The 19,639-nt window shown below is 34.6% G+C and overlaps 4 protein-coding genes and 1 pseudogene across 7 annotated transcripts; 3 read left to right on the top strand and 2 right to left on the bottom strand.

Moving 5' to 3' along the window:
* The first annotated feature begins 994 nt into the window (after positions 1-994).
* Positions 995-1,218, top strand: LOC111310852 (defensin-like protein 19). Its single transcript, XM_089768579.1, has one exon. The coding sequence runs from the start codon at positions 1,031-1,033 to the stop codon at positions 1,199-1,201; it is 171 nt and encodes a 56-aa protein (XP_089624705.1). The 5' UTR covers positions 995-1,030; the 3' UTR covers positions 1,202-1,218.
* Positions 1,219-4,060: 2,842 nt separating this feature from the next.
* On the bottom strand, positions 4,061-4,916 carry LOC111312739 (large ribosomal subunit protein bL31c-like). 2 transcript variants are annotated; one of them, XM_022913286.2, is made up of 2 exons: positions 4,674-4,916; positions 4,061-4,530 (listed from the first exon to the last, which is right to left on the bottom strand). In XM_022913286.2, exons 1-2 carry the CDS (start codon positions 4,743-4,745, stop codon positions 4,189-4,191), a joined length of 414 nt encoding a protein of 137 aa, XP_022769021.1. In that variant the 5' UTR covers positions 4,746-4,916; the 3' UTR covers positions 4,061-4,188. The 2 variants fall into 2 exon arrangements, with proteins under 2 accessions (XP_022769021.1, XP_022769022.1); XM_022913287.2 differs by having other exon boundaries at positions 4,061-4,527; positions 4,674-4,886.
* Positions 4,917-6,415: 1,499 nt separating this feature from the next.
* LOC111310851 (glucose-1-phosphate adenylyltransferase large subunit, chloroplastic/amyloplastic-like) lies at positions 6,416-10,588 on the top strand (annotated as a pseudogene). The gene is made up of 14 exons (XR_016346616.1): positions 6,416-6,618; positions 6,784-6,906; positions 7,094-7,276; positions 7,433-7,543; positions 7,633-7,715; positions 7,837-7,892; positions 8,143-8,236; positions 8,400-8,588; positions 8,713-8,791; positions 9,152-9,237; positions 9,313-9,417; positions 10,040-10,146; positions 10,310-10,370; positions 10,449-10,588. The product of XR_016346616.1 is annotated as a glucose-1-phosphate adenylyltransferase large subunit, chloroplastic/amyloplastic-like (transcript).
* A 198-nt stretch (positions 10,589-10,786) lies between these two features.
* Positions 10,787-13,716, bottom strand: LOC111312737 (mannan endo-1,4-beta-mannosidase 7-like). Of its 2 annotated transcripts, XM_022913284.2 has the most exons (6): positions 13,598-13,716; positions 13,073-13,350; positions 12,778-12,972; positions 12,195-12,317; positions 11,506-11,708; positions 10,787-11,410 (listed from the first exon to the last, which is right to left on the bottom strand). In XM_022913284.2, exons 2-6 carry the CDS (start codon positions 13,283-13,285, stop codon positions 10,960-10,962), a joined length of 1,185 nt encoding a protein of 394 aa, XP_022769019.2. In that variant the 5' UTR covers positions 13,286-13,350; positions 13,598-13,716; the 3' UTR covers positions 10,787-10,959. The 2 variants fall into 2 exon arrangements, with proteins under 2 accessions (XP_022769019.2, XP_022769018.2); XM_022913283.2 differs by lacking the exon at positions 13,598-13,716 and having other exon boundaries at positions 13,073-13,590.
* Positions 13,717-16,727: 3,011 nt separating this feature from the next.
* LOC111312738 (F-box protein CPR1-like) lies at positions 16,728-18,478 on the top strand. Its single transcript, XM_089768568.1, has one exon. It carries the CDS (start codon positions 16,768-16,770, stop codon positions 17,866-17,868), a length of 1,101 nt encoding a protein of 366 aa, XP_089624694.1. The 5' UTR covers positions 16,728-16,767; the 3' UTR covers positions 17,869-18,478.
* Positions 18,479-19,639: the final 1,161 nt, after the last annotated feature.

The raw sequence follows: 19,639 nt of genomic DNA, 5'->3' as shown, positions 1-19,639 counted from the left end.
CATCTCATTCACTATTTTTTGATTGAATTTTTTTAAAAAGTTTTAAAATATATTATCATGCCCTTTGAAAAAAAGGTAAATGATGAAAATTTTTATTTTTAATTAAATAAAAAATTTCAATGATTTATCAAATAAGGCCTTCATATCCAGTTTCGAATTTACCTAGTGTTCAAGAAAATTTATTTAACAGGACCTCTCTTTCCTTTAAAGCACACCGGTTTGATATATATTAAATATATTAAAATATATAAGTTAACTTATATGTAAATAATAAATATTATTTATATTAAATATATTTTAAAAATAAAAATTTCAATTAAACTCGTGAATCGAATATTCTCGATTCGTTACTCTAGTTAGACTCAATGACTGAGTCAAGTTTAAATTTTATAGAGTTATATACTCCCCGACTAACCATGCGAGTCAGTTAACTAGGGGTGCTTTTACTGGATTGTGGAAAAAAAGCTTTGGGTTTACTCCTTAAGAGCTGGCCCTCGGCATCAGAGGGAGAAGATCTATTTGGGCCGAGCTGTTTTCCTTAAATGTTCAATAAGCCCAGCCTTTCTCATACTATTGGGCTAATGGCAATGCCAGGATTTCATGTACTGTTCCAGAAGAGAGTGACCAGCACAACTTGGATTTGCACTCTCTATTAGCAACCAAATTTGCCAAGCAATTCATCCTTGTCATGTTTTTCAGGTAAAGATTATATTACTACCCAACATTGTTTCTTGGTTTTTTTCTTCTAAAGGAGGATATCCTGAACGGTGGAGTTCAGAAAATTGATTCACCTGTCCCTGATAAGTGACAAGGATAAATGTCATATAAATACCAGCTCCATTGCTGTACTTCCATTTTCAGGTAACAGAAAACAGATATGGCTAAGTTATTTGGTCGTCTACCAACCTATACCTTCCTTTTGATCTTTTTTCTCCTCCTGGTTTACTCTGGATCTTATTTTATAATGGGTTACCTCTTCATTTTGATCCATGTACAAGAATATAGATATATAACCTGAACGAATTGTGGAATGCAGAGATGCGAAGCACAAAATTGCCAGAGGCGGATTACAACTTGGTCAGGTTTTTGTGGGAACTCTCGCCATTGCAACCATCAACGCAGGACTTGGGAAGGTGCCTTACATGGAGCCTGTCGTCACCAATTCTTAGGATTTGCATGTTTTTGCTACGTTAGATGTTGATCGATCACCTTGAATATTGCTCCTGATAGCAGTGTTATTTTCTCATTCACTTGTACTTGAATGTTGCATAGTGCTTTGTAATCTTTTTTTTTAATAGTTGCTTGAATGAATAACAAACACTACATTTATTAAAAAAAAAAAAGTAAATTCATAAAACACTGGAATCACTCTTATAAAACTGGTGTGATTACAGAAACTGTCATGGCTGATTGTTCTCTTATTCTTGCTAAAAAAAAAAAAAAACCAGCCTATTATGTTTCTTCAAGAGAACACAAAATGGAAGTGAACATACATTTCTACCAAAAACACAAATTCCAGGTGTATATCTGCATAAGGAGAACTAAAACTTAGGCTTAGTTTCCTAGAAACATGTAACAAACAAAAGGATTGAACTAATAGAAAAGAGAAAATATTTATCCAAGATCTGTAGTATTATTATTCCTGTACATTCTTTTCATCCACTCAATCTGATCACCAAGTGATTGAATGAACGGAGTGGACCAACTAATCCGAAGTGCTTATCAGAAAACGTATCCCTTCCTTGTCATGAACATTCTCTTGCATCATTACCTTGTTCCTTTCAGCAACGAAAGCCTCTACTGCAAACCTGAACTCTTCATTGCTCATAACATCCATTGATCTCCATGGCGGTTCTCTCGTTGTGATAACCAATTCTTTGCTCATCCCTCTCTCCGATCTCCTGAACTCTAACTGACCATGATTTCGTTCCAAACTCTCATAATTTTCCGAACTAACAGCCACAATTTCCCTACCAGCATTCTCCACTAGGATGATATGCTTGTCCACAAACATCTCTTCGGAGTGTTCCTCCTCAGGAAGACAGTCACCAACGTCGGGGTTGCCCCGATTAGACCCCACATTTTCATGATAAACAAGCAAAGGCCGCTGTGACTGTTTTTGGCTAGACAGAAAGCAAAGAGCAAAGATGATGAAGTTCATAAAGATGAAAATGGGCAAGGGCTTGTTTGAAACAGCGATGAATTCTCGGCATAGATCTCTAGCGATATCGAAATGAGTAGATAACCAAAAGAATAACACCAAGACCAAGACAATCTTGCGCAAGGGAACACCATTGCTCTTGTGTTTTCGCTGCTTGTCATTGTATGAGTATTCGTCCATCGAGGTCGCCATGCATCTCAGCTTAACCATAACCAAATCCAAAAAAAGACCCAAATTTAATGTTTCTTTCTATCTGAAATCGAATTTAAAGGCTTTTGAACGCCTAATTATTAGAACTTAACAGTGCCTTGTATTTGTAAGGAAAATGAATGGAACTTGGAAGTTACGGGATCAAGTATGAAGATTTGCCAATGTCGACAAAGGGCAAGAAAATCAATGGAAACAGAGTTGGAAACCTGGGACATATACTATACTTTTGTAAGTTTTGGTACGGGGATCAATTGAAAAAAAAAACAAAGTGATGATTGGGGTTGCTGTTAGAGTAAGAAACGCGTAATAATCATATTGAATTTTGACAATTTCTAGTCCGTTTAATTGTTGATGTAATTTTGGTATTTTCCAGGGTGTTTCACAATTCTATTTCTGAAAGTAATTTTTATTTTAGCTTGTATATTGTCAAATATGAAGGCTAAGCTAGCTGGTATTGCTGCGTGTATCATTTTGACTGGATTTGAGCAGCCTAACTTTAAACTAATAAAATATTTAGGATTCTTTGATCATTGTTAACATTTTTTGTAAAGAATGTCACAGTATTTGAATAGGAAAATAAGCTACAAAGACTTGAATTTAAACTTCAAACCTACATATTAGATGTCACTTTTTTAGGATGATAATATAAACTAACTGAATTAAACTCTAAATTTTAATTCAATGTTATTTTCACTATTTTAAATTATGATATCCCTTGATTTATCACTTTAATTAATCCAAAAACCATAGGAAAAAGACCTTAAGATATACTAAACATATTAATAGGCTACACACTGACCTCTTTTTTTTTTTTTTCAAATTTTCCAAAACAAAAAAGAAAGTTTTTGGATTTCTCACTAGAATTTTCTTTTCTTTTTCTTTTCTTTCAGGATTTCATGTACTTGTGCGGCCATAGAACTTTGACTTTTAATTTAATTTGGAAAATGAAAGAGTAAAGGTTTTGAAAATTGTATACCGAAGAGGAAAAAAATGAAGAACCAATGAGTTGACAAATAGAATTAAAAGAGAGATAACTCTGAAATCTCAACTTGCAAATTTGTTTTCCTTAACTTGAAAAAATATAATCACCAAAAACACAAGCAAGGTTGAATATAAATTACTAATATGAATTTCCAAGCATTTACGTGGAGTTATATAGGAAAGCAATGAGCTTCTAGAAATAAGAAACTCAAAGAATGAGAAGATACTAAAGCTAGCTCCACTGTGAACAGGTGCTAAAGGTTTGTGGATGTGAATGAAATTCATAAAACACTAAGAAAATGACTGCTTTCAATTTGGGGTGAATTTGGCTCACAGTTCACTGACCTTTTCTATTATGACTATAAAGCATATCCTTACAGCCCCCATTATTCATCATCTGCCTTAGTTTTCCTTTCTTGTACTTTTCTTTTATACGCAAAACCTAGAACTCATCCACAATACCTGTTGAAGCTGATTCGGAACCTAAAAACTTAGCTTTTAGGTTAAGATGAAGCCAACAAAAATTCAAGTGAGAAAAGAAAAGCCAAATGATTTGATAATAGAGATTCAATTCAACCAAAAATGAATATTTAGTTTTATCAGAAGTTCCAGTGCTACTGTCATGTGCCTAAACCTAACAATCAGAATAATTAACATGACCAAATTCATAAATTTTCAAAAGACTAAAGTGCCAATTTTGGTACCCTGTTGTTAGCCAAGTCCAACCACATTCATAAACAAGCATAATATCAAACACAAACCAAGCATTTCGGTACCAAATCATTGACAATTTTGAATTAAAAAAAGGAAATCAATCCCAGTTACTATCAATGAATCTACTTTTTCTTGCCGCCTTTACCAGCTGACTTTCCCTTAGTGGGCAAAACAATCTCACCCTTAAGCACAGGGATCTCCATGATCTCAGACAACTGCCCATACTTCCTACGGAACTTCTCGACCTGGTCAGCCTCCACAAGAACAGCCGACCTGTTTCCCAGGTAAAAAGGATGGTTCCCCGACCAAACATCCACCACGTACTCCTTCTGGGTCCCACCTGTTGTCATCACTAATTCTCCATTGCAATAAACCTTAGCATCCTCGTAGAATTCCGGGTGAATGCCTTTCTTCCGACACGTCACTTGTGGCCTATAGCTCCTTCCCGTTGCAGTCACAGCCTGCTAAGAAAAAAACAGAAAACTGATTAATTGGATGATTAAGGTGTTAAGATGGGATTAAAGGGGAAAAAAAGAGAAAACTGATTAATTGGATGATTAAGGTGTTAAGATGGGATTAAAGGGGAGTATGGGTTAGGATTATTTACCTTCCTAGTGGCGAGGGAAGGAAGAAGAGACGGTTTGATTTGGAGAAATGGGTTCGAGAGAGTTAGCGCCATTCTTCTCTGGTTTTACTGGGTGTTGCAAAGGGATAGAAACGGGATGGAGTTTTTGGTGATGGAGAGCCACTTCTTTCTGTTTCTTTAAATGGGCTAAGGTCGAATACACTAAATTATTGGGCTACAAATGAGTTTCAAAGGTCAGTGGTTAAAATGAGTTTGGGGCTGTAATTTGGTTGAAAGCATTGGGTTTGGACTAGGTTAGAATCTGGGGAGTTTTAATATGTTACGAAAGCCACCGCTAAAACTATTTCTCAAATGACAAGCACAGAGATACTGAGAAGGCGACACACATGGCAAATATCAGCCGGCCTGCGTCTGTCCCTCTGGCTCATCACCACCCACCAGTCACACATGTCGCTCTCAAATTGACGACGGCCTTAGACGGGTTGTCTTCGCCACCGCAACGTGGCTATTCCTACTACTGCCGAAAGAATCTCAAAAGCTTGAAATATAGTCCCTACAAATTAATCTGAACTCTAGGTTTAATGGACCGTTTCAGCATTTTTTTTTTAAGACATAGGAAGTGCAAAGAGTCGTTTCAATTTATGAAAATTCTCATGCAGACTTAGAAAAACTCTTATAATTAGGAAGGATTAGATTCAAATTTTGGAGTCTTAATTATTTTTTTTGACATTTGAGTTAAAACATTATAGTACTAATAATAAAAGCATTAAATTTGTGCTTATACAAGTAATTAGATTTTTTGCTTTTCTTTTGCTCCTATTACTATTTTTTTCGGATAATTTACTTTAAAAAACATATTTTTTCAAGAAGGATTATCATTACAATCGAAGGTTCTTAATCAAGTACCCTAATTATATTTCTTGGTTCGATGATTAGGAAAAGAAAACGTCGAAGAATAAAAGAACTAAAGAATACAACTTTCTTGGTTACAAAATACTAGAAATACAAATTATTAAAGAATATTTTATTCTCATAGATTCTTAACATAGAAGTCAGAAAAATGAATATTCTCTGATTAATACTCTAAATACACTTAATAAATGAAAATTTCATTTTCTGCCCAGTGCCTCTGGAAAACTGCAGAGCGGACGCTGGAAAATCAGAGTCTCAGTCAGATTACAGGGCAAAGAAAACGTAATTATACTCTCATGACGGCTCACAAGTCAATCTATGAAAGATTTATGATATCAACAATCATTGCTTTCTCTTGTCTCTTCCCACTTGCTTATTTCCACTTTCAATTCAACCAAAAGAGCTTTCTTTTCAATCTTTAATCAAAACTTTTAATTATCCATTTCTCTTCTTCCACAAATTTTTTGTGATCCGAGAAGCTTCAGCTAAATGCTAATGCTTTAAGAAACAGAAAATAAAGGATCTATTTTGCATATGGGTTCTTTGGTTTAGAGTTATTCTCGGATCTGGGTGTTTCCAATATTGGATTTTTTTAACGTAGACATGTTCTAACGTCGTCTCAGCTTTTTAATCTCTTTGATCAGTGTTCTTATACATTTTATGGCCATGAAAATTTGGGACCACTAACAAATAGTTTCGCTCTCTATCTTTTTTTTTTTCAAATTTCTCTACTAAAGATTCAATTTTTGCCGAGTTATAATATTTTAAAATTTTGTTTCTTTTTCTTTTTCCTGTTAGAATCATCTGTATTTTTTTTCTTGGTTTATTGATAAATTAATTCAGCTGTGGAATCTTGCTGCATGGCACTCAAGGCTAATGCCAATCCGATTAATAGTAGCACCGTTTTCTGGGGTGAGATATCAGGGGAGGCCTTAAAAGCAGGGATTTTCGAGCACAGTTATGGAAGAGCTTCAGAGCTGAAAATGGTGTCAAAAAAGCTAAGTCTGGAATCGATTACTCTGTTCTCACCGCAGATATTGACAAGGAGACTCTGGTGAGTACAAGAAAGTGTTTTTAATGTTATGTTTGTTCCAAGGATTAAACAACTAGTAGTTAGATATCTTACAGTAAAATTTTCTGATTATCTGATAAAAATCTTTTCTTTTTTAAAATGTAGGCATTTGATCATTACTAAGCATTTGAATCTTTTGATTCTCAGAAGTTTCAGGCACCAATGTTTGAGACTCCACAAGTAGATCCAAAGAATGTGGCTTCCATCATATTGGGTGGCGGTGCTGGGACACGCCTCTTTCCTCTTACTGGCCAAAGAGCTAAGCCAGCAGTAAGAAACCATTGCCCAGAGAAAGTTTAAAGCTGTTTTTTTTTTTTTTGAAAGTAAACATTTTCTCTTCATGAAGAAAACTAAACCCAATTATTAAGTTTGAAGTCACATGATTGGTGGGTTTTAATAAAATAAACTCCTTAAAGTTTTTAGATTTAAGTTTGCTGGGATTTTGTTTGGTTTGCAGGTTCCAATTGGAGGTTGTTACAGGCTGATCGATGTTCCAATAAGCAACTGTATCAACAGTGGCATAAAAAAGATATTTATCCTAACCCAGTTTAATTCCTTTTCCCTCAACCGTCACTTAGCTGGGACGTATAACTTTGGAAACGGTGTAAATTTTGGAGATGGTTTTGTGGAGGAATTCCATGTTGATTTAGCAATAGTAGGAGAGATATTGAAATTATGCATATTATTAATTGAGGTTTTGCATCTCATTCAGAAATCCATGATTCTGTGCCGATTATGACTTTTTACAATTTCCATCCCCAGGAAGTTTAATTGTTTTCTGAAACTTTTGATGAAGCTATGTCATCTGTAACTGGTTCTGGCAGCCACTCTAACACCAGGAGAAGCAGGGAATAAGTGGTTCCAAGGAAAAACTGATGCTGTGAGGCAATTTGTTTGGGTCTTTGAGGTTGGTTACAAGGATTTGTATTTGAGCTGAAATCATCCGACTGACCCCTGAGCCTGAATTTCACCATATATGATTTATGTTACTGCCAGGATACAAAAGCTAAAGTTGTGCAGCATGTACGATATTGTCTGGTGATCATCTTTACCGGGCAGACTACATGGATTTTGTTCAGGTACTTAGTTCAATTGCTAGGAGCCGTAATATAGCATTTAAAGCTTTTTCTTTTCTCTTTCTTATGCATGGAGATTGTAACTTGAAAAACATCGGCCTAATCCACAGTTATTGTCTTGCAGAAGCATATTGACTCAAATGCTGATATCACAGTCTCATGTTTACCAATGGATGACAGGTATTTATCACGTAATTTTGTCATATCATAATGGCTATAATCTTTATAAATGATTCTCTTACCGTAACATGTAAGTTACGGAGAACTGAAATTTCTTACTACCAAGTTTCTCAATATTTCAATATTGATCTTCTATCTGGCTTTTAGATTCTTTTAGCATTGCTCATCTGTATCTGTTGCTCAGAACATTAAGTATATCTATTGATTGTTTTCCTTCAGAACTTGGGAATTAACTTCATTCTTTTTGTAGCCGTGCATCAGATTATGGATTGATGAAGATAGATGAAACAGGATGGATCGTCCGGTTTGCCCAAAAACCAAAGGGTCCCAATCTTAAAGCTATGGTACATGCTTTTACTACTTATCACCTCTTAACCCATATTTCCATAATTTTGTTGTTTTCAAACATTGTAACTTTCCTGATAATAAAAGCTATAACTGTAAGTTTACTGGTATCAGTAATTTCCTCTAATCTGTGATCTTGCTTGTTTCACATTCATGCTATAGCAAGTTGATACCTCCATGCTAAGGGCTATCAGAGCCAGATGCTGCAAGATATCCATACATTGCATCAATGGGTGTGTATGTGTTTAAAACTGATGTCTTGTTAAAGCTTCTGACGCGGAGCTATCCATCATGCAATGACTTTGGCTTTGAGATTATTCCATCAGCTGTAAAGGAACAAAATGTCCAGGCAAGATGGCTTTCGCAAGAACTTTTATCTTCAGTTTTCTCTGTGAACTTTTCAATAGTAATCAGTTGTTATTTTTTGCAATAACAAGGACTTACTAGTCTGGTGATCAGATTGCTGATTTTCTTGATATTTGTTCAATGACTATTGGGAAGACATTGGGACAATAAAATCCTTCTTTGATGCCAATTTAGCGCTCACAGAACAGGTTGCTCTCACTTTTGTTTAAAAGTTTAACCTTTTATTTGATTTACTGGTCAACACAGATACTAAATCCCCATTTATCCGCTTGCAACAACCAAACAGGTATAAGATCTTAAAGAAGATGGCTGCAATGACAGAGTTTGCTTATTTTTTTAATAGTTTTGCTAAATAAATAAATAAAGATCTTCTGATTAAGATCCTGCCATGTCATGTTTGCATATAGATATGGAAATCATTTGCATTTCACTTGGTATGTTACACTGCAGGACACCTCTGTCATCCCACCCATGTACCCGTCATAAGCCTAACATGGCATTTGGTATCCTTTTCCCAAAAACTGACTGTTTTTGTGTTCTCCATGCAGCTACCAAAGTTTGAATTTTATGATCCAAGACACCTTTCTATACATCTCCAAGATTCTTGCCTCCTACCAAAGTTGATAAATGCAGGGTATAGCTTCAAGCTTTAGTTTATATCATGATTAATCACTTGGTAGTCTTATCTTATGGCTAATTGGCATTGCAGATTGTTGATGCTATTATTTCACATGGTTATTTCTTGCGAGAATGTAGTGTACAACACTCTATAGTTGGTGTTCGCTCACGTTTAGAGTCTGGCGTTGAGCTTGAGGTGATCCAACATCTTATCTTTCCCATAGAAATGTATGTAACAAGGGCTTAGAAGCACCTCTTTTTGATGACAAACTGCATTTCAGAATCTCTTTCTGGTCCTAAGCTTTTTTTATCATTCTGGCCCATCACTAATTGGACGGTTTAGAGTTAGTAATGCCATTGACTACACTCTGAGAAGATCCTAGACAATCTACTTGGCACCACAAGAGGCAAATTATGGAGATGAACATATAATAGGAAGAAACAATTGAACCGGGTATGGAGGTATTTCAGTTGGCTCAACAGTTCTGAATGATTGTAGCAATCAATTTAGATTTTTCTGGTGCAAAAAGTTCCAAAATCACCTAAATGATGCGTAAGATCATACGATTATCCGGTCAAGCAGTGAGCAGTAGCACTAAGCAGATTATAATTACTGGCTCTGAATAAAAAATACAAGTGGCCATTGTTAGTCTTCATCTGTTGCGCCAAGCAACCTAGAATGTGCACATAGTTTTAAGCTTGTGCTGTTTATAAACTAATTTCTTTTAAAGGTGCTTACATTTAATTTATCTAAAAGCTTTACAATTCATCTCCATATCTCTGGATTGAGAAAATACCTTCATATGTTTTCTTTGCAGGATACCATGATGATGGGAGCAGACTACTACCAAACTGAGCCGGAAATGGCTTCTCTGCTATCAGAAGGAAAGGTTCCCATAAATGTTGGATAGAATACCAAGATCAAGTAAGAGATTCAGATTGAAAAACCGCCTCTATCACCCAGCGGTACCTAATTTTTTCACTCTAAAATATTCTCATTGATCATCTCCATCGTTTAGAAGATGTCTGTGTTTAAAATAATTCCTTACCCTATTGACTAAAGACTTCTTGCTATTCTGTTTTGGCAGGAATTGCATAATTGACAAGAATGCCAAGATAGGAAAAGATGTGATTATATCAAATAGTGATGTAAGTATTGTTTCCCTTGCTTCTATGAATGTAGAATGCTTGTTCCCTTAATAATTTTAATTTACTTTGACCACTCAGGCTGTTGAAGAAGCTGAGAGACTGGAAAATGGGTTTTACATTAGGTCTGGGATCACAGTCATACTGAAGAATGCAACAATTAAAGATGGAACCGTGATACAAAATTTTTGAATCCTTCCAGAGGCTGCTCTCTTTTGAGCCACCGATGACGGAAAACTGGGAGCCCTATCTGCTGTCTTTTGCTGTTTTGCAGTGTTTTGCAGTGAAAATATAGGAATAATGCTTTGTAAATGTAAACTATAACTTCCTATGCAATTTTCAAAGAAAATCAAATGCCATTTGCTTTATTTATCTCTTCTTGCATTCATTTAGTAGCTGAAAACACCATTTTAGCTTACAGACCAAAATAAGTTGGTTCATCAGATTAGTACTTAATCACAGAATCTATTACACTTTAGCTTCAATGATTACAACTCATTTCTAGGAGAGAATTCACTTCCTTATAAGGACATTAACTTAAATACTTTTTCTTTGACATTTACTGATCAAACACTACAATAAGTTTTCTTTCTCAATTTCCTGTATTACTGAAACCGTTCCCAGCCCACCATTGTGCCCTTCTGATATCCCTTGCTCTCTTCCATTTCTCGATGTTCCTCAACCTTACATACATCTTTCTAATCCTATTAAGTTTCTGAGACTCTTGAGTAATGATGTTGACAGTTGAGGTGCTTTCGCTCATGATTACCTCGTACCCATCTCGGAAGGAGTCCATTCCTTCGGCAAGGAGTTGCCAGAACAATCCACCTATGGCTGCACCTCCACCCCTGGCTGATGAGTAAATTGCTGTGTAAACTGTGTTGAACAGCTCGTCTCTTTGGTTAAGACCGGAAATTTTCAATGATTTTCCAAATTCAGCAAAGAGCACAGGCTTCTGAATGATGTTCTGAGCATCTTGGATGTGATTGGTCAGCCAATTGTTCAAGAAGGAAATTTGGGTTTCATCACTTGAGCTTTGTAACCTGCTCAAACAAGCAAATTGTTCAGGTTCAGGGAAGGATTTGATGCATTGGATTTGACTTCTAAGTGGAAAATTTCTACTGATAACATATATTACCATTGATCAGGATAAGAATGAACTGTAGCAAAGTCAATCCCAGGTATCTGATTGTTTGCAACAAAATCAGTTCCGACTTGAAAGTTCGGATTATATTGCTGCTTTTGAGATGATGAAGGCCCATAAAACCCTTCCAAACCAGCTTCTAGCAAGTGATTTCCATCAATGGACTTCACATGAGAAGCCATTTCTGTAATCCATGCCTGTTCAACAAACACAATCATGCTGTTGCCATTGGTGAATCCATAAAATATATGTAACCTTACCTACTTAGGGTAAACCAACTCAAATAATGGAGTAGGTTCCCACTTCCCAGTCCCACCACCATATATTTGAATATGGGAGACAGGCTAAATCCATAGAAAAACATGCCACTAAAGTTTTGCAGTTACAACTTCCAACGCCACTTTAATGGATTTCATGGGAAAAGCAAAAGGCACTACCTAAAAACTAAGACCATTGCATTAAAAATTCTAGACAGTAAATTGTTTTAGGACTTTATCAAAAATAATGTATTGAAAACTCATTTCTAGATGGAAAAAACGAGAGGAAACACAATGAAATTCAGAATATAAATAAATATGTTTTTGGAAAAATGAAACAAAAACAAAGTCGCATTGAAGTAAAAGAGCTTGAGGATATAAATATAAATATATATATATATATATATATTTATATGTATTCCTTACCTGCATGGTCGTTCCTGATGGATCCGAGAGACACCTGGGCTCATTCATAAGCTCCCACGCCATTATTGTTGGTTCATCTTTGTAAGCCACTCCAGTCAGGCTGTTATGTCTTGTAAGAACAGTCTATTGCATCACCCCCCCCCCCCACCAAAAAAAAAAAGAAAAAAAAAAAAGAAAGAGGAGTTATTAAATGAGTTGAATTTAGAAAAGTGACCATTTCCAATTTATTTTCTAATTATTAAGAAATTAATCTCAAGGCATGATGTAGACAATATCATCAATTTAAAACCAATTAAACTCCTACATGAATGAATGATGAATCCTTTCATTGAAAAATAAGGGCAAAAATAAAAAGCTTGCACTTGCAGCAATTGCATGGAAGTTGTTTTTCTGTCTGGAGAAAAGAAATACAGTATTAAATACAGAAAAGAAAAGGTTTTAATTTCACCAGCTTGGTGCCATTTCTGTAACTGTCACTCAGAGTCACAGAAAGAAGAAGAAATTAAAGATGAAAGAGCAAGCAAGCATGTAAAATGTTTATATCCTCTGACAGAGACAGAGATTGGAGAAAACAGTGACTGACCTTGATATGGTTCTTGTAATATTCCTTCACAATAGAGTTTGTAAAGAAATCATCATCAGAGCCAATGGATTGTCCTTGATTTCTTGCCCAGTTTACATACTGTTTTTTCCCTCCAAACTGATAATAGTTATTCACAAAACTTAAAACTAGCTTAATCCCATAACTCTTTGCCTCAGATACTACAAAATCCAATCCCTTCAAGGAACAAAAGAAAAGAAATCAGAACCCAGATCATGGCAAGAAATGGACCAAACTTTTAATCAGAAAGCATAAATAAATAAATATATATTTGAACCTGGAACATTTGCTCATTATAGGAGCCAGGTGAGTATTGAAGAGGTCTGTCTCCACCATCACTGAAAGCCCAAGTTCTGGCTATGTTGAGGCCATGTTGTTTAGCTTGTTGAAATGCAGTTGAGACTTTGTTTTTCTGAGATGGATAAGCAGCCATGTACATAAGCCAATAAGCATTGAACCCATTTGCATAGAACGGGCTTCCATTCAGCATTAGTTGCACGCCTCTAGTTTTGACAAACCCATCATCAGCTTTCACATGCAGAACAATTCCTTGCTCTTGAAACAAGAGAAAAACAAACAAAATTAGACCCCAATGCTTCATCTCTCTCTCTCAAATGCAGCAAAGAAGCAAATAAAAAAATTAACACAAAAAGAGACTATGGAGGGTTATATTGGGTTAGAAGTAGAGGTCACTCTATTTTACTTCTTTTTTAAAAATTAAAAGTAATACTTAAAATATATGGTTGAGAATTGAGATATTCCTAAATTCCGCCATAGTTGTTTTCTTCACTAATTAGCTTACCATCGTTGGTTTCTTTAACAAAATAGGATCTGAAAAACCTTTAGTGCCCTTATTTAGGGCAGTGCCCCAAAAGAAAAGATGGGATTCGTATGTCTTATTGACACTTGACAGGCTATGGCCGTCCATTTCACTCCTACTTAACTAGTGCCCTGTTACTTTCTAGATCCTTCCCGTGAATGTGTCAAAAAACCAATGCTAGTAACGTTGGTGTTACTGTTGTACTTTCAATCCATGGAAACGAAGCAACCATGAAATTCAACACGAATTTTGTTCATGTTGTTTGCTGGGATTGATCCATTTATCTTTGTCCTGATGAATCCTGACAGGTCACGGTTTCAGAGTTTGGTTCTACGATAAAAAGAAAACGCAAGTGCAACACCAATTTGTCAGAGCTCAGAATGTGAGACAGATAATACTAGTAGATTAACATGGCCACTCGCTCCGAACATAATAGAATTCTCTTTTACCTGTGTTCTTCTTTTCAGCGTGAAATTGAACATCTTTTTTAAATCCACAATTTTGAAATATGATAGAAAATATATATAATTTAAAATTTTAATAAAAATATATATTTCTGATGTATTATATAAATTATGGTGTAATAATTTTTATATTATATATATTTAATATAAAATAAAAAATAAATATACAAATCATTGTATCTAAATTTTCATTACATGTTGGTAAGTACAAAAAATATTATAAATCAAAAGGAAGAGGATTTGTAGCTTTTTTTTGGTTTACCCACTCTCATTTGGCAAAGTCGAAGTACCTAAAACCATCACTTATTTAGCGTACATCACGGCGGCATTTGGAATAAAAAAACAAAGCTTTCAACCGGGGAAAATCCTGACCATGCAAAAGCAGGTCCATGGAAACTGCGTCAAATTACCAAATCTTAATCATCAATCTTGATTAAAAAAATCTAATACTAAATACTTGTTTTCTGCTACATCAAGAGGTTGGATTTGATTATAATGTTCTTTATTTATGGAATTACTTTTGTTTTCTTATATAAACATACGAATGGAGACAAAAAATAAAAGAGTCAAAGTCACAAGGATAGCCCAAAGCAAAAGGTAAAGAATAAAGGGGAAAAACAATCTTCCAATGTTGAAAAAAAAAAGGTTAAAGGAGGGAGGTGATGTGGGTCCTCCATTTTTTTTCATTGCTCCATCAAAATTGTTTGTTGTTGGAGGCTTAATCACGATGTCACGCTTTGCATAAAATTGATGTATTTAAAATTTTATTATCAAAATATATTTTTCAAATATTTAGATTTTGAATACACCAAATTTTTGCTCTTTTCATTTCCTAAAAAAATTTGCAATTATCAAAATGATAATGTCTTATATGCCAAAATCAATTGGTAACTCGGATTTTTGAAAACTTTACATTATGATCAACATATCATGTTAACATTGTTGGGAATCATGTTAATCCTAAGAGTGTAATATTTATTTTCTGCTGTCCAAAAAAAATATCTATTTTCCAGTACATGTATCTTTCACTACTTTTAAAGTCTTAGTTTAGATTTCATCATCTTGTGATGTGATTGAATTTATTATATTATTAATTAAATTTAAATATCAAAATTTTTTAAATTTATTTAGTATATTTTTTATTAAATTTTTTTAATTACAATTATAATAATTTTTTAAAAAATTATAATTATAATAATAATTATTATTATTTTTAATCTCATTAAAATCAATTTTTTTCACTGATACAAATGGAACCAAAGTTATCTGCCTTTAGCAAACAAATAGTGCAAAAAGGGTGTTAAAAATATAAAATTTGGTTTTCCTGTTAAAGATGCCAAGCACCGACTTCGCACCCCGCGTGATTTCATAATCCCAACAGTGGCGTGTTTGCTGGGGGTCCATTTGGAGACCTCCAAAGTCCAATGGGCTCGTAAATGGACCCTGATTCATGGCTTCAAGACCACAGCGTTCATGGGAGTGCAGGGATCTCGTCCTTTTGTCCGCTTCATCAATTCATTAAGTTTCTAACTGTCCAATTCCATTGTATTTCGTTTTCAATTCCATTTACAAGAATCTTTCGTATTTATAATTTGTCTTATCAGTCAATTTTTAGCAGAAAAATGTTTCTCCATTTAAGTCGGTGCTTACGGCTAAGGTTAATTAGCACAAGATTGTTACTGTCACCACTAAAAATGTGATATTTTCAAATTTAATTTAATTCAATTAATTTACATAATTATTTTTAAAAAATAATATTAAATAAATTTAAAAGTTAAAATATTTTTTATCTTTAAATTGCGATTTTTTTTCAGATGTTTTGAAGATATCGTGCAATTGAATAAATTTTTTATGACATGACTGATGTAGATGGAGATGGCGGTGCAGGAGCCAATTATGGATGTGTAGCTACAGCGCACCCTAACTAAACCAAATGCATTGAAGAATGATGGATATTGGATAACTTAAACATTGTTCATACAGGGGCATGATGGACCCACAAAGGCCATATATATACATTTATCTAATCTTGTCAAGATAATGTAAAAACTGGCTCATCTGACGAGCCCATATTCTAGAGCAATGGACTAAATTTATGAGCTATGCTGCCCATTTTAGTGGGTCTGCCGTTTCACGGCTGCCACACTGAACTGGGCCCATGAAATATGAAGTGATTCAAGAACTAGTTTTTAAATTAAGGGTGTCATTTTCTCTTGGCCAGTCCAATGTAGACTATAGGCAAATTAAATTAATGTGTTAAAAATTACAAAAAGAAAAGATTGTGTTAAATATCATTTAACGTTTCTCCCAATAGGCCAATAGCTCTTGGAAAGCATAAAAAATTAACAACTGTCCATCTAGAAGTGGACGTTGTTGATATAATAGTACACAAGTGGATGAGGGTTGAACTTGAAACCATTGTAAACAGTTTTCATATATAATAAAAAGCACCCAACTGGGAAAAAATATAACTGACTTTTTTTTAATATTTTTCATTGGCCCATCAATTAACATGTGAAAATCAATTGATTGGGGAAAAAGGTTGATTTCCATTCCCAATAATTCTCTAGTTGGACTATAGTAATTTCCAGGTAAAACCAAAGTAATGAAACATGGAACAGTCCAATGGAATATACATAAATAAATGGATATCTAATTCCAGAGAAGAAACCTTAAACTTTTGCATCAATGGCTTCCATTCCAAGCACTATAATCTTTGACATTCTCATTCGACTTCCAATAAAATCTTTAGCAAGATTCAAGACCTTAAACAAGCTTTGTCTCTCTTTCATCACGGATCCACATTTTATCGATGCCCACTTCAAGAATGGTACTGCAAATAAGGCTAGTAATCTTTGCTTAATCCTTTCGTGCATGGAGCATCGAAATCTTAATAGCATAATTCACTTCCTCACCGTCAAAGACGACAATGATGAGCCTGCACTTCTTGAATACTCTGCTCCTGTAAGTTTTGACTCTCACCAAGTTTTACCTTCTTGCAATGGTTTGGTCTGCTTTTATGGTCTTCGTGGTAGTGTTCATGTTTGCAACCCTAGCACCAAAGATATAGTCAGACTCCCTGATATTAATGCTGAAGGCGTTCGGTCTTTAGGCTGTGGGTTTGGGTTTGACGAAATGAGTGGTAAGTATAAAGTTATTAAGTTCTTGGAGCCTTTGGAAGCAGACTTTTCTGTGGATAATCTCAGGATTGAAATATTTACCATGGGCAATGATTCTTGGGGGAAAATAAGGTACAATCCTAGTTTTGGCTTTCTACATCATGAACCACCGGTGTTTGCTGGTGGGTTCTTTTACTGGATTTCAGCTGATTTTAATCCTGGTAGTCCATCTTGTTTCTTAATTGTTTCATTTGATGTTGGAAAAGAAATATTTGAAGCCATTTCTCCACCAGAAAGTATTTCAGAAAAGAATTGGTATAACTTGTATCTAGTGGAATTGAGTGGGGAATTATGCTTGGTGGACTTAGATTATGAATTGGATGAAGACAGGAAAAAGTTGGAAATTTGGATCTTCAAAGGAATTGTTGAGAAGAAAGAGAATTGGATGAAAGAAACTATTGTTCATGAATCAGAACCTATTGATACCACTCGTCCAGTGGCGTTTAATGGTAAGGAAATTTTACTGCATGGATTTATCAAAGGCCTGGGTCACTTGAACTGGTACAATTTGCAAACTGGTTGTTTTAGGCAACTGAAAATCAAAGGTATTCCTTCGCAATATTGTCACGCAAGCCATCATGTGGAAAGCCTTTTCCAGGTTGGCCATTAATCCATGTCAAATCCAGTTCGGTCTATATATGGCTTGGCAAATGGAGAATACATAAAGCTAACGAATTTTCATCCAGGGTAAGCCAATGTCCCGGGCGTAGACTTGCTTGAAACTTCACTTTCATTTGGTTACAACTCTGGCCACTATTGCTAGTTCCTCTCTTTGTAATCATCAAAAAATAACTAGTTTTCCTCAAGTTGTTTCCGTATTCCCCTTTAATGGATTGGTTTGTGAAGATTCTGTGGTTTTCAAATTGCAATCTGATTCAAACAGTAGTCCCCCTCCCTTCTTGCTTTTCCTTAATATCTTCCCGACTGAAATGTTTTAGAGATAATCTTTTTAATATTTCTAACGCGATATTCTGCCACAAGTCGTTCTCACTCATTCAAGGGTATTAATAAGCTCCTGAAACAAAATTGGGCATGAAAAAGGTTTCCTTTACTGTATTGGCGCTCTCCTCCAGTTTGCTCTATGCACATGACTCGCTTTGGTCCTACTGATCCAATTCGTAGAGTAAAATTAGATTCCCACGAAAGGCCCAATGAGATGTCCCAAGCGTAGACCAATTATCTGCTTAAACCTTCAACTACCAGTCTACTACTCTTTTGTTTTGATGAGTACGTTACAACTCCAAAGAACTCGTATCCAGCCAAAAAAACTTGATGAGAATACTCATACTACTAAATGATTACTATTGACTTAACTGTGACGCCTTCAATATGATATTGTAATATTTTGAAATTTTATTATAATATATAAATAAAAATTTAAATTTAAATTTATAATATATTTTTTATGAAATAAAATTGTAAAATTTTTATATTAAAATAAACAAATAACTTATAAGTTAGATATAAATATTCACAAATAATATTACAATAATTATCAGTTAGATGAAAATTAAGTATTGTATCGTGATAATCAATTTCAAAATTTTAAGAGAGTTAAGTGTTATACAATAAAAATCACTTCTAAAAATTTTAACATTTGATGTAATTTTAGTTTTATGAATTTATATTTATTTTATATTAGGTTTGATAAAAATATCAAATTTTAATGAGAAAAAATTGTAACACTCTTAATTTTATATTAAAATACTTTGATAATTTATTATAATATATAAATAAAAATTTAAATTTATAAAATATTTTTAACGAAATAAAATTATAAAATTATAAAAATTTTAAATTTAAATAAATAATATCTCGACTCTCCACACCAACTGAAAAAAAATTCGAACTTGATGAGATGAGATTACCTATAATTACTAAACTAAATTATTAATTGTAGCATCCGGAGCATGGGATCGTACAAGAATACCAATCCTAATTGGTAACCATCAAATCATTTGAATGGTGGTAGGCTGGGAGCCTTGTCCCCTGGCCTTTTCCATGATTATGGGGTAATCCCACTTTTCCACAAGCCTCGGATCAAATTTCGGAGAAACAAAGCACTTAAACTACCCGGTGTTAACTTGAAATTTATGTTGAAGATTTGCGGAAGAACATTTTTGCTTCCAATGCTTGTTTTACATTAAAACCTTCCATGACAAAAGTCCAGCGCCCCCCCCCCCCCCCCAAAAAAAAGTACAACTATTCAAAGCAGTAAAATCATGGATTATTCGAAACCAAAAGTGTAGTGGATAGTAGTAATAAACGGCTGAACCAACTACCATTCACGTGCAAAACCGACAGCTGACCACGTGAGGAGACCCATGGCCATGGTTAGATGGAAAGAAACTAAAAGCGTTGTACAGTGAAATCTTAAGCCA

Source organism: Durio zibethinus, chromosome 1 (assembly GCF_047325235.1).
Source record: "Durio zibethinus cultivar Kanyao isolate XHJ-2024 chromosome 1, ASM4732523v1, whole genome shotgun sequence".
Lineage (NCBI taxonomy): Eukaryota > Viridiplantae > Streptophyta > Magnoliopsida > Malvales > Malvaceae > Durio > Durio zibethinus.
This window is presented reverse-complemented; position numbering and strand designations above follow the sequence as displayed.

Coding starts and splice junctions, on each gene's coding strand:
- LOC111312739 (XM_022913286.2), bottom strand. CDS start 4,745: ATGGCGCTAACTCTCTCGAACCCATTTCTCCAAATCAAACCGTCTCTT. Junction 4,531..4,673: donor CTTCCCTCGCCACTAGGAAG/GTAAATAATCCT, acceptor TTTTTTTCTTAG/CAGGCTGTGACTGCAACGGG.
- LOC111312738 (XM_089768568.1), top strand. CDS start 16,768: ATGGCTTCCATTCCAAGCACTATAATCTTTGACATTCTCATTCGACTT.
- LOC111312737 (XM_022913283.2), bottom strand. CDS start 13,396: ATGAAGCATTGGGGTCTAATTTTGTTTGTTTTTCTCTTGTTTCAAGAG. Junction 11,709..12,194: donor CATCAGGAACGACCATGCAG/GTAAGGAATACA, acceptor TTTGTTGAACAG/GCATGGATTACAGAAATGGC. Junction 11,411..11,505: donor CATTCTTATCCTGATCAATG/GTAATATATGTT, acceptor TTGTTTGAGCAG/GTTACAAAGCTCAAGTGATG.
- LOC111310852 (XM_089768579.1), top strand. CDS start 1,031: ATGCAGAGATGCGAAGCACAAAATTGCCAGAGGCGGATTACAACTTGG.